General features: G+C 45.1%; 1 protein-coding gene across 2 annotated transcripts in view; it reads left to right on the top strand.

Annotated features, from left to right (window-relative positions):
• Nucleotides 1-14157, top strand: part of Mamdc2 (MAM domain containing 2) — a 130405-nt gene that overhangs the window by 73773 nt on the left and 42475 nt on the right. For both annotated transcript variants that reach the window (XM_050159299.1, XM_050159307.1), the window contains exons 6-7: nt 6551-6807; nt 11084-11177. In XM_050159299.1, the coding sequence (XP_050015256.1) occupies nt 6551-6807; nt 11084-11177 (351 nt within the window). The remainder of the gene's footprint in view (nt 1-6550; nt 6808-11083; nt 11178-14157) is intronic.

Raw genomic sequence — 14157 nt, 5'->3', positions numbered from 1 at the left:
ACGCAAGTGAAGTAAACGGATTCGAAGGGGAGGTGTGGCTTTAGAGAGAGAGAAGAGGGGAGAGGAGAGAAGCAATGACGCTGTGAATAGCTGCACCAACTGCAAGAAGTAAGGAGAGAGAGGGGAGGTGGGGTGAAAAAGCACCGTGTGGGCAAAATCTAAAAAGCTTGAATGTGGGAGCAGATTTCGACTTCACTGACAGTGGGAAGCCAGCAGAGGTCTTTGAACAGAGGGTGAGACAACATCACACAGTGGGTATAATAGCACCCTGAAGGTGATTGTCTTGCGAGGTGGAGGACAAGACCACAGAATAAGGGAATAAATTAATACTCCAGTAGCCCTTTAGATAGAATTCGGGCTAGTCACATGAGGGACTATGACACACACACACACACAAAAAAAATTCACTTCCTAATTTAAAAAGGTTTAGCACTTTTGGTAATATCAGAAATTTGGAATTCTATGCCTAACCGAAATTTCAGCCCTAAAGACACACTGTGGCCACAGAATCCACAGAATCCATAGAAATGAGGGTTCTATTCAGAGTGAACAGTGGCCGGCAGTAGCAACGATGCCTACAAATCTGCCTGAATATCGTAAAAGATGGGTTAACTTGAAACAGTAAAATGCCAGCACCCTCAAAATCTTTGTTTAAATAAATAAAGCTGCTAACAATCTCTGGGGTTTCATAAGAGAAAAACCAGGTGACTTTCTCATTATGTGTGGCGCTAGCCTAGCTCGGTGATGGTTCTTCCATTATATCTTATAAATCAAGCACCGAAAATGATAGGAAGTTGAAGCTGTAATCACCGTGGGTCTCTGTTTCACAGCTACACAGAGGTAGCCACTCAAAAATTAGCTCCAAGATGGTGAGCATCATGATCTTCTGATGACATTATTCACAGTGCCACCGTCATCCTCGTTGATGGTAAGAGCCAGCTGGCCTGCAGTTATGGGGATTTCTCAGGAGAAGCCAAACCAACCTCTGGACGAGTGTCACACTGTTTCTATGTCTGTATTTCCTGAATGCGGACTCTCCTTAAAAGAGTGTAATCTACAGGTCTTCCTCCATGGCCACAGACCATGTTGGCCATATTGGATCAGTAAGGGACAGAGAATGAGCTAGTCCAGGAGTCCCCCAGCTTGTATTCAGTTCTCAGAGCGCTGGGCTTCCTGGAGCCACCCCTCAGCTTCCCAGAGTCACCATTAACCTATTTGCAGGTGAGGTGAGGAATTTGCTTCCAGTGATTGTCAAGATGCTTTTGCATTGCATATTTTACTTTTCTCTATTGGCCTGGTGCTACACATTAAAATCCCTGTTTTCAGCGCTCATTGGGATCTATTTCAGAGCTGTGTGGGAGCCTTCTGAATACATATAAGTGTATTGTATTTGGCACCAGAAAAAAAGGAAGGGAGGGTGAAAAGAACCGCAATACGGTCATCCTTGAAGGCCTCTATGTTCTGCTGATGGAGAGCTACTACTTGCTACTGCAATAGCCTCTGTCCTCTGTTCATTCTGTCCGTCGTATTTCCTCATTTCCATTTTCCAACCCTTTCCACTTTCCTTAGGCTATTTCTAAAACATCTCCCAAAGGCAAGCAGTTCTAGCATTGCTTGGTACCCCTCATACCAAGCATCAGACGCTATGGCTGAAAGGGAAAAGTCTAGAGAAAGCTTACATCTCCCTTCCAGCAAACCACCAGCTGACCTCCAGGAAGAGGCTTTTCATGGATCTCTCATGTCATATAGTCACGCACCTGCTGGTTATATACACGTCATAGGCGACGCACACATACGCATCTATACCAGGCATTCTTGCACGCTTTGGTGATGTGAAAAGTCACAAACTTTGAAGAGATCTTGTCTAAAAATGTTCTTTCCCAGAACAGTAGTTGGGGGACATGTTGCCTTAGCTTCTTTCCTGTTGACGTGAAATACTCTGACAGAGCAACTTGAGAGACAAGGGGTTTATTTAGCTCATAAAAGTCATCATTCAGTCCATTATCGTAGGGGAAGTCACAGTGGTGGGAGCTTGAGGTAGTCAGTCTCAGGGTCTCCACAGCAATGAAGCAGAGAAGGATGGGCCAATGTGACCCGTGGTGGGAGGGTCTTCCCACTACAATTAATATCATAAGATAAAGCCCCTCTGCAGACCCACCCAAAGGCCCATCTTCAAGATGGTTCCAACATCTGTCAAGCTAGCAGTTAACTCTTGCTGTTTCAATTCCACTCCTCATCAACTTGACACCCAAACATCATTTTTAAGCCATAAGCTTTCATTCTTTATCAGTATAGGCTCCAGACTACATTATACTATAACATGCATTCCATCAAACTTTAAACTACCCTAGACCTCTCAACAGTTCCAACGCTGTCAAACTGTCTATCTATGAGGCCCTATAAAAATTGAAAAAAAAAGTTACATACTTCTAACATATAATGGCACAGAGAAAACAATCCCATTCCAAAAGGGAAAACAAGGCATAACAAGAAATAATCAAATTAAAACAAGCCCAAAATCCATTAGGACGGCTCCAGTCCTCCAACTCTCCCACTGCAGCGGGTGCAAACTCTCTCGTAGGTGGACTCCACTTCATGCATGAACTCCCAGAAAGCCACGCCTTACTCAGGATAGCATAAGAAGGTGATTTCTGAAGATTCCAAAATATTTGTCTAAAGAGATTTGCCCGCAAGATGACAAAGACTTGCCCAGTGCGACTCTTGCAGAAAAACAAAACTACCAACGCTCTAAAGAAAATAGAGATTGCCTCTCTGATTCCATTTGCCTTCTATTGGATATATTGATTTTCTCCTCACTCTATCAATTTGGGTGGCCAAGGAGAGATTAAACGGTCCAGATGTCTGCCTGCAGCAGCAGAGTTTGCTCTCTGTGGACTCAGCTCATGTTCGTTCACATACTGGAAGCAGCTTAAGCCTTTATGTTTGGTAAGAAGTGAAGCCTCACGCAGCAGAGACCGGGTGTGGAAGGACACATTCCCACTTCTTTGCTGTAGAAAGGGGAACAGTGCGTACAACATCTGCAGAATGCACTGTGGATTCCCGGGTTCTTTCCTTTGAATGCGTGTTTTTACCAGTTTCCCCCAAACAGTGAGGGAGCTCTGACTTTTCAAATGAACACTATCCCCAACTTCCTGTTGAAAGATAGGAACAGATTCTGCACTAAGAATTGAGGTTTTTGTGATATGGGAGGGGATGTGGTTTTTATCTTGTTTTCGTCTCTTTCCAGTTCTGATTCACCTCATTGGGGTTTCTTCTTCGTTAATATTTCATGAAGTGAAACAAAACCATTCGTGAGGTAACTTGCTGACAGCTCGGATCAGCACTGTTTCCTATGCATCTTGGCAAAAAGAAGGGGATTGATGGGAAAATAATGAGGAGAATTCGTTATTTTCTTGAGGCGTGAGGTTTTAACAGTCAAGCTGCTCGGAGTGCCACTCTGCAAGGAGCTGGACAAAGTTTCAAAACTCAAAATAAGATTAGGGTTGTTTTATTCCTCCAAAGCCCACGAGAAGGCTGGATAAGCTTTCCATATGTCACGCCATTCTCCTCACTTCGGTTTGGATGGAGCCCCGAGTGGCAGGACGGCACCTAAGCATTCTGTCTGCCTTGCACAGCTTGGGCGGTGGCATCAGCACCCAGTGGGGATGTGGCTTTGTTTACTTCCTCAGCATTGCCTTCGCACAAGCTCTGCTGGGTCTTCACACAAGTCTCTGTGGCTTCCTAGCCATCTTCGCATAGCAACAGCCTCACTTCCAAGGATTAAGTCCAGCCAGACCATACTTCCCATGTCTTATGGACGCAGATCGTCTCTCAGGCTCTTCCACAGAGCAGCAGCAGGGAGAAGTTTGTGCTTTGTCTCTTTCTGGGTATTCACTTTTCTCTCCTTTGACTTTGCTCCACTCCCTCAACCAGGCTGACTTTTGGGGATTGGGGAAGTATAATAGGGCTCAGAACATAAAAGAAGGGCAATGGGCAAAACACTTTACCTGCCTGGTGCTGTTTAATCTTAGACTGACGCCCTTAAACCGCAGATGGTCAAAGGCCACTTCTCCCATGGCCAATGAGAATTGTGCTCTATAGTTCCAGGAAAGGAATGATGCTATTTCTGGTTGACTATATGAACCTCTTCCAGTTTTTAGGAGTAATGGGATCAGCCAGACCTTCTCAATGGGTATAACCATGCACACAGGCAGTCCTCTTGAGATGATTTTTCTGAAGTGCTGTAACCTGCTCAGGCTAAGGAAAAAGTCAGAACCTTTGCTCCATCAAAGTCTGGAAAGTCATCAGCAACAAAATGGTCCCCACAGCTCTACAATCAGATTCTTGCCTTTTCCTACATCCGAGAGAAGCCAGGCACTTCTCTATGTATTCAACAAACTTTTCACTGTTCAAGTTCTCTCTCAAATGCTGATCTGCTCAGGCCTGGGGAGATGGATCACTGGGTAAAGTGCTTGCCATCCAAGCATGAGGACCAGAGTTCAGATCCCTAGAAACAAAGTAAGTGGGGAGGCTCACCTCTAGTTCCAGAACTCTGAAGGTAGATTTAGGGGATTAACCAGGCCAGCTATGTCTCCAAGCTCTGACTTCAGCTGAGAGACCCTGCTTCAAAGAACAAGGAGGAGGTTATTGAGGAAGACTCGTAAACATCAATGTTGTACCCTCACATGCACGTGTCCCCACACATAGGCAATCATACACCACTATGTCCTAAAAACAAACAAATAAATTACAGTATACCTGTTCTGAGCTTATAAATAGAAAAAAATATTCTCTCCAAGCCACACTGCATAGCTCTTCTCATCATAACCTAAATAAATGTATAGAAAATTACTACTAGTGCTAATGACTCCCCCTTATAGGAAGCAGACCATAGGATAAGCATAGTTCTAGGTTCATAAATTGTATTGTTATTTCCTTATAACTACAGTGAGCAATTATGTTAGGCACACAATGAGCACTTTACATACATGATCTCCTTTCATACCAGCAACCCTAGAGGAAAGCACAGTTGTCTGTCCCAACTGGGGGGTTCCTCATCTGTGAATTCAACTAACAGCGGACAAACACAGTCAGAAAAGTGACTGCATGTGTGTCACACAGTTGCTGACTTCTCTCTTGCTCTTACCCACTAAACAGCAAGAAAAGTTAATTACATTGTATCACTATTTTAAGTTATTCACCAGTGGTTTAAAGCATATAAGAAGGGCTGAGGATGTAGCTCGGTGGCAGAACACCTGTTTAGCATGTACAAAGCTGAGGGTTTGATACATAACACTGTGTAAAAATATATATAAGTAAACAAACAAACCAAGTGTAGTATTGTGTGCCGGTAATTACAGCCTTCAGAAGCCTGAAGCAAGAGGATGGGGATTAGAAGCCATCTAGGGCTACACAGCAAGGCTCTGTTTATAAGTGAATAAATAAAAACTTTAAAAATAAATTTATTTATTTTACATCCCAGCCTCAGTTTCCCCTCCCTCCTCTCCTCTCTGTCCCTCCCCCCATTCCCACTCTGTTCCCACCCCACCTCCAGTCCACTCCTCCTCTATTTCTGTTTAGGAAAGGGCAGGTCTCCCATGAGTATCAACAAAGCATGGCATATCAAGTTGCAGTAAGACTAAGCACCTCCCCACATATCAAGCCTGGGGAAGGCAACCCAACCGTTAAAGGCTACACTCATAAACCAAAAATAATAAAACTTTCAAAAGCATATAAGATGTACATAGTTTACATACAAACACTAGTCCATTTTATATGAAGGACTTGAGTATTCACAGAATTTAATATACCCAGGGGTTCCTGGATCTAATCTCATCCAGATAGCAAAGGATGTCAGGGTTCTCATTCTAGAGCCCAGGAAATTGAGGCTCAGACAGATTCAGAGATCTGCTTACGTCCCAGCAGCTCGCCAAGGAAGTGGGATTCCAAGCCAGTCCTCTTCAATAGCAAATCAAAACTCTGCCCAGTCTCCATATTGTTTCAGCCTCTGGCCTTGTGGAGCTTAGGTCTGCCGGGTGCTGTTGTCACCAGGGCATAGCAACAACAGCATCTCAGGTTCGGACTCCCAAACCCTAGCCCTGCCTGTAAGCTCCCTTAGCATCACTCAGTCACACAGTATGCATTGGATATAAGTCGTGAAATGTGTCCAGGAGGGTCTCTCCGTGCTCCTTACATAAAAGACAGTACAGTCTTGAAGTCTTATAACTCAAAGAAGGCTTGGAAAGGCATCACATCTGATATAGTGTTGCAGTCATCTGTGAAACATCAAACACTCCAAAGATGACACATCTTTCCTGTGTGGATAATTTACCTCAATCAAAAGTAAAGGGAAAATTGATACCGCTTCTCATCTGGCATTTGCAGTGTGCAATAAACTCGTGAGTCCATCTTCCAGCTGTGACATTTATGCACCCACGAGCACCTTCCTCCTCACCCCTTCCACTATGTTGAGGTGAGTCCCAGAACGGCACAGTTTCATCTGCAGCTTACCTGCCTGTCTTCCCCTGTGTTCTGTTTGTATGACTTCCAGGCCACTACATGTACGTGGACTCTGTTTATGTCAAACACTTCCAGGAGGTGGCCCAGCTCATCTCTCCGATGACCACAGCCCCCATGTCTGGCTGCCTCTCGTTCTATTACCAGCTTCAGCAAGGCAACGACAATGTCTTCACTCTTTACACCCGGGATATGGCTGGCCTGTATGAGGAGATCTGGAGAGTGGACAGTCCAGGCAGTGCCTCCTGGAACCTTGCAGAGGTGGAGTTCAGTGCTCCTTACCCCATGGAGGTAGGTGAGCCCTGGCCTGCTGGCATGCTGAGATGCTACACACGCAGACGTGGAGGTCACCCCACCGTACTTCCTTACTTACCGCAATCATGCTTTTGAGGACAGGAATACATTGACTTTATTTTTTATTTTTAATATCAAAAAATTAAACCAATTTATGTAGTGAAGTGTGATGTTTTGATTATATATGACTCAAAAGGGTGGCAATCAAGTCCTAATAGCTAGCATATGTACCACCTCAAACATTTATTATTTGTTGGTAGCGGCACCATTTAAAATCTCTGGGTATTTTGAAATGAACAATGTATCATTATTAACTATAGTTGACCTGCTGTGCAATAGGACCAAACTATACCCTTTTAGTCTAATTGTAATTTTGTACCCACAGACCACATCTCCCTCGCCCTTCCACACTCCTGATACACCTGCCTCTATTGTAATCTTTCAGGAGGAAGGAGCTCAGCAGTTAGGAGCACTGGAAGCCAGACGAGGGTAGCTGATCCCTTGGACTGGAGCTGCTTGGCACCTATGTTGGAGTGCCTGGCTTATTATGTGGGTGCTGGGATTCAAACTCCTGACCTCCTGAGTGGGCAGCACGCACTCTCAGCTCCTGAAGCATTTCTCCAGCCCTTCAATCGTTTCCTTCCCTCTCTTGTCCCCTCATAATCTCTTCACTTCTCTCCCCGTGGACCCCTTCCTTGCTCTCTTATTGTCTTCATCTTCCATCAGAAGTGTTTTTCTAACGGCAAGTGTGGAAGGCAGTCTACCAGCTGAATTCCCTGATGCACGTGCCCTCTGCTCAGGTGCTATAAGCATTGAGAGTTCAAAGCGGGAGGTCAGGACTGGAGTATGACTCCTTCCTGACCCTCCACCCCAGAGTTCCCCATCATCTAAGGTCTTTGCCTTTACCCGGATAGAAGTCTGGGTAGACAAGAAGAGAGTCTTCGGGTGCTGGGTTTGGCCAGCGCTAGTTTCCCTCCGCTTTGTGAAGAAGCAATGGACACAGAAGGTAGCCCAATCAGTGGCAATAGCAGCAGGAGGCGCCCTATCATGTTACAATTCTTGTGCATACCTCTAGAATCCAGACCATGGGCCCTACAAATGCTACCCTTGCCTGTCTGCCCAGGAAGTCATGTTCCTCAGTCTTTCATACCAACCAGGGCTGTAGCTGAGACCCAACATCTGAGATCCCGTGGCCTCGAAGACTTGACTCTTCAATGACCAAATCCTGCACAGCCTCTGCTGTGGCCCCCTGGGGCTTTTTATCCCCTCTTCAGTCTCTGCCTTCGACCTTCTCTCGCCCTCTCTCTATTTTACAGCCCTTTCCTTGCTGCCAGGCCACTCCAAGCTGCTTAGATGTCCCTTCTCCAGCTGTCGCCAGCCAGCTGCCTCCGCACTTTACAGCCCTGCCTCCCTGGTGCTCAGCAGTCACGGCTACACCTGCCGGCGCCACCGCTCCACCGTCTGCTGCTTCTTTCTTCACGTTTCTCAGTAAAAGAAAAGATGACTGGAGAGAAGCTTTTGACTGGGTCTGGAACAGCAAGGGAGATCTCACAGCATAAAGTCTCCAGACCGATTCCCTAAGCGAGCCTGGAGCAGCTTGCTTACAGCTAAAGAACCAATTGCCTTGTCTCCCGGCACCAACCACAGCCATGGAGACTTATATTTAAATCAGTCACAGCCTTGCCTCTTTAGCGTCAGTCACAGAAGCCCCTCTGTAGGGCCACCGAGAGAAGTGAACCTAGGGAAAAAGGGTTGTAAGGTCATCTAGAGTTCACTGAGACTTGTGATAGCAAAAGGTCTGGTACAAACTGTCCAACAGCCCTGGAGGAAGCTGTGCCTTCAAAGGCCAGGGCAATCTTCTGTGATCACTGTGTAGTTTTCTCCAGGCGGTCAAGCCTGCCGGTGCTGGCCCAAGAGTATCACCTGATAGTCCTTTGATTCAAAGAATCCAATGAGCCAGAGAAAAGTTCCACAGCTGCAAACTGGAGGGTTGGATTCCCATGTCCAACCTCTGCTGAGCTACAAGAAAATGCACATTGGAATGCATGCTTATGATACAAACCTGAAGAATGTTTCTGAAAACTAGCAATGATTCGTTGACAATGTTTTAATGGTGCTCACCACCTGCCCAGTGGTTTAAGGGGAGATGGGCTTAAAGAAAGATCTGACAGCTGACATTGTAGTATTTATTGCTACAGCTCTTTCTGTAAGCACATATCTGAATCCGTATCTATAGATGTGTGTCTTTCAGAACTTCCAAGTACTGGCAGTGTTTCCTGCCCTCTAAAGTACACACATACAATCACACCCATAGTCAGAGGACAAAGAAGAAAACAGAGCTGTCCAAGAGGTCTGACGTCTTCTTTTCTAGGTCACACAGCTGGTAGATGCCAGCGAGCTTAGGAGACTTCCTAAACTAATGCACAACCGGAGACGAAGTACTTCAGTCTGTCTGAGGCCCCCACCAGGCCACAAGAATCTGGGGGTGCAGGACCTGGGGGTGCAGCATCACGGCTGAGCATTTGCAGCTAGCTATAAGTAGCATCTTTGTTGCCAAAGTTATTAATACCCCCCCCCAGCTTTTCCTCTCGTACTTTCTGCGGAGTCCTCTCCAGTTCCCTTTAAAGAACAGAAGTGGCCTGCTCCCCTGGCTGCTTTTCAGTGGCACCATCTGCTAGCCTGCTGTAGAACTGGAGAAGGCTGAGCTGGCTCTCCATGGCCAATGTGCTCTGTCTGCTGCTGCTGTGCCTTCCCTGACACTACTCTCTCCTTCCTATCCCTCTCAGATCCCTCCCTCCCAACAGCACCAGAGAGAGCACAGTGCCTTTGTAGAATGTGTGCTATTTCCTGTCACCAAGTCTGATCAGGCTTTGATTTTTGCTCTTCCAGCCCAGTGGAAATTTTTCTGTGAGTTTGGGTTACAGAAGGAAAAGAAAGGCTGCCCCAGAACATTTTCCTCTATTAAAGTCAAATGAGTCTGCACAGGCAGGCAGGCATGTGTATAATATGCACGTGTGTGTGCATGTGCACACACACACACACACACACACACACTGATAGTGTTTTCTTTACCAACTTTTTTATTCAACATAAACTCTCCGGGCAACATTTACATGAGTGAAGTATTACTGGATTTTTATTTTTTTAAAGTCAGCACTTGAAAAGTCAGGATGCTGGGCACGGCTAACCCTTCACATGAATCTTTGGATCCACATGTGTGCCATCTTGTTCCCCTAGTCTAGCTCTGTCATTTGTGTCGTCTGCTCTTACTAATTGGCAAGAAAAAGAATCGACACTGGAGAAATCAGTGAACTCAATGCCGCCACATTCTCAAGTGCCTTTCAAGAGGAAAATAAACATAGGGGACTTTTCTGAACAGAGAATACTGGCATTATGAGCTTGTTTCTAGCCAGCTTTTTCTTATCTTAAACTATCCCTTCTAATTTTTGCTTCGAGGCTTTACCTTTCTTTACTTCTTACTCTGTGGCTTACTGTGTACCTGGGTGGCTGCCCCTGGAGTGCCCCTCTCCTTCTCTTCTTTCTTCCTACCCCATCTTCTCTTCTCAGATCTCTCCTATTTATTTTCTCTGCTTGCCAGCCCTGCCTATCCTTCTCCTGCCTGGTTATTGGCCATTCAGCTCCTTATTAGACCAATTAGGTGTTTTAGGCAGGCAAAGTAACACAGCTTCACAGAGTTAAACAAATGCAACATAAAAGAACGCAACACATCTTTGCATCATTAAACAAATGCTCCACAGCCTAAACAAATGTAACATATCTTCAACTAATATTCCATAACATATCAGAAATTTATCTCTCAAAGTCTAGAAACTGAGAAGCCCAAGCTGAACATGCTAGCAAATTCATATGGCAAGGGTACTTTTTCCAGTGCGCAGATGGCATCTCCCACTGTGTCTCCACATGGAAGGAAGCTGCTTGGGACTCATCACTAAGTCCAAGAACAGAGGCTCTGCCCTCGTGAGCTAATCACCTCTCAAATGACCCATTTCTTAATAGCACCACATTGAGGGTGAGCCCTCAATAGATATAACATTTCAGCAAGCGAATCTCCTCAGAACACAGCAGCCATTCCATTCTCCCTGAAAGAGGCTGTGGGTCAAGTAGGTTGGTATGATAATCAGGTACATACTGGAAAGTGACTACATGAGTCCTTGTATCTTGGCCGCGGCTGGTTTGGTTGAGGTGTCGTTTTCAGTCATGGAAGAGCAAGAATGTATGTAATTATGTGCAAACCTGTCGTTTTCCTTCTCAGGTTATTTTTGAAGTTGCCTTCAATGGCCCCAAAGGAGGCTATGTTGCTCTGGATGACATTTCCTTCTCTCCCGTTCACTGCCACAATCAGACAGGTGAGTCCTGCTTCTTCTTCCTCACTTGGGATGTGCCTGCCTCACCAGATGCCCAGAGTTGGCACTTGTTTTGAGTTGTCTTTAATTTCCTCCCCTTTTGTCCCACCTTATCTTTAATTAAAAGGTCAGCAGCTAAATGATCTTTTTTTTTTTTTTCCTGGGGCATTGCCCTCTTTCATCCCTCATATGGTGGGTTTAGTTTCTTTGATACTATACACAAGTTTTCATGAGGCATTTTTGTCTTCCCTCCCTATTAGGAAAGAAAAAGTTAAATATTAATTTACCCAAATTAATTTATCTCTTTAAAGGGTAACTTGGATCCATACAATGAATAGCTGAATAAGTTTAGAGAAAAACAAAACAAAACAAAAACTCACAACCTACTTAATGGAATTATAGAAACTCTAATTTTTTTAAGTCTCCAGGATTCATAATGTCCTTGTTCTTACAGATATTAGTATTCAGCAGACATTTCTGAGATGGTCTTGGCTAAACAGTACGTACTCTTAACTCCCTTCTTTTTTCAGTGCGAACCCTCACATGATTTTATCCAGACCAAAATTATACTTCTATAAAGTTCGGTGTCTGAAAAAAGAGGGGATTTCTTGGAAAATGGATAAGCAAAGTATTTTATAATAAGGATGACTGTAGTTAAACAATAACACAGTTAGATGCAATTGACCTCGCTGTTCAGCAGATTCATTTCCTTGCAACAGCCAGGGTGACGCCGTTTCCATCCCACCTCACTAACAAGCGCTCTTTCTGCATCTGAGCAGGAGGAAGGAGCTCATGAAGCTGACCTTTGTGGCCTGACTTTCTCCTAAGACAGAACTGGTTTCTGATATGTTTTCAGCGATATCCTATCAAGTAGACTAAGCCAATGTTTTCCACTTGGGCTAAGCTGTTATCCCCATCTTACAGAGAAACCTAATTTGCTAACAAGAAGCTAAGGGTTTTTTTTTTGTGGTGGTGGTTTGAGTGAAAACAGTCTCCATAGGCTCAGGGAGTGGCAGTATTAGGAGGTGTGGCCTTGGAGTAGGTGTGGTCTTGTTAGAGAAAGTGTATTCCTGGGGGCTGATCTTTGAGGTTTCCAATGCTCAAGGCAGGCCCAGTCTCTCTCTCTCTCTCTCTCTCTCTCTCTCTCTCTCTCTCTCTCTCTCTTTCTCTCTCTCTACTGCTGCCTGCTTGCCTGCAGAGCCAGATGTAGAACTCTACTTCCCCAGCAATCATGTCTGCCTGCAGGCCACCATGCTTTCTGCCATGACAATAATGGACTGAACCTCTGAACAGTAAGCCAGGCCCAATGAAATGTTTTACTTTATAAGAGTAGCAATGGTCATGCTGTCTCTTCACAGCAATAAAAACCCTGAGACGTTGTTGTTGTTGTCATATTACTGATCTAATTTTTTTAGAAAGGAGTTAGCTGAAGCTATCTCAATCCATAGCCTCAGGCATGGGAGGCAAGCACTCTACCCCCTGAGTCTTAACTATGTGTTTACATATTTCAGTCCCTAAGTTTGACAGAACACAGAAAAAAAAAACTGTTTCACATCTTAAAAATGTTATTGCTGCATGATACCACCGGTTAATGTCTCCATTATGATAACAGTGATTTCCCAATCTCCTTGTCGTGATTTTTCAAGGCTTTTCTTCTCCGTTACTGGGCACTTACATGACCCCTTATATCCCTAAGCTAGGCACGTGGGAGGAGAAGTCCTGCACTTGATAGAGGGGAGGATGAAGAAGTAGCCAGGAAGTAAGAAAGCCAACTGTGCAGATGCTTCCAAAAGAGATGCAGGATGTGCATGAGCACAACCTCCCTACAACACCGGTTTGACTAGAAACAGGAAAAAATGGTTCCACTGAAACAAGGGTACTTAAGAGGGTCAGTGTCTCCTCAGTGTGTAATGTGCTCCCACAAGCCCCTGTTCCCTGGAGGAACTCACATGTGTCTTCTCATTTCGTAGGTCAGCCAAGGAGCCATGGGTCTTTAGAATTCTTCATCATTCATGCCAGGCTTGGTTTTTAAAAACCATTTAATTGCATAATTTTAGTATTATGCCCGAAATAGGTTCTCATCCCTTTACTCACATTTATAAACTGTGTGATCTTGTCATGGTAATTTTTAAGAAAGGTTTATGTATTCTTACGTGTTTTGCCTGCATGTGTGTGCATGCATGCAATGCCCACTGTGACCAGAAGAGGGTATCAGAACTGTTAGTTCCAGATGGTTGTGAGCCTTTGTGGAGGTGCAGGGATGACAACATTGTATCACAAAGCCAAAAAGTGAGGACTCTCCTGGGAGTCTACACTATTGTCTTTTGGTCTGTACATCTTAGAACAGCCAACAAGCCTTCCTGTCTACTTCTAGAAGGCCTAACTTAACGCCCAACTCCAAAATGGTATAGCATACGGAGGTCCAGGCTTCTCTCCATTCCACGCCCAGGCCAGAGACTGCAGGAGTCCTGGTGCTCATGGTTACTCATAGATATTCCTCAGAAGGCCATGTGAGCCAACAGTGACCATCCTGGTGCTCATGGTTACTCATAAATATTCCTCAGAAGGCCATGTGAGCCAAGAGCAACCATTCACCAACACCGGGACACGACCCAGAATTCTTGTCTAGTTTGAGAACAACTCCAATTGCTGCCTAAACTATAAATAAAGCTGCTGACATTCTCCTGTTTCAATTTCCTGAAGTGTATCTGCTACTTATCCACCATGTGTCATCATGGTTCTCTAGTCTAGGACCAGGTCCTAGCCACACTTTCTCTCCCCCAGGTCCTAGCCACACTCTCTCTCCCCCAGGTCCTAGCCACACTTTCTCTCCCCCTAGTCAGCAGTGATCTGTCTCTGCTGCCTTTAAGCTGCCTCCTAGGAAAGAAAACCATGCTCCAAGGCTAGCTTCCTTCACCGCTGTCTGTGTCCAGTCCTTGTCTCTTACTGCAGGGGCTGAGGAGTCTTAGATTACAGCGCTGGT

This window comes from Alexandromys fortis, unplaced genomic scaffold (genome assembly GCF_014885135.2).
Source record: "Alexandromys fortis isolate MF-2015 unplaced genomic scaffold, M_Fortis_MF-2015_v1.1 scaffold_10, whole genome shotgun sequence".
Classification (NCBI taxonomy): Eukaryota; Metazoa; Chordata; class Mammalia; order Rodentia; family Cricetidae; genus Alexandromys; species Alexandromys fortis.
This window is presented reverse-complemented; position numbering and strand designations above follow the sequence as displayed.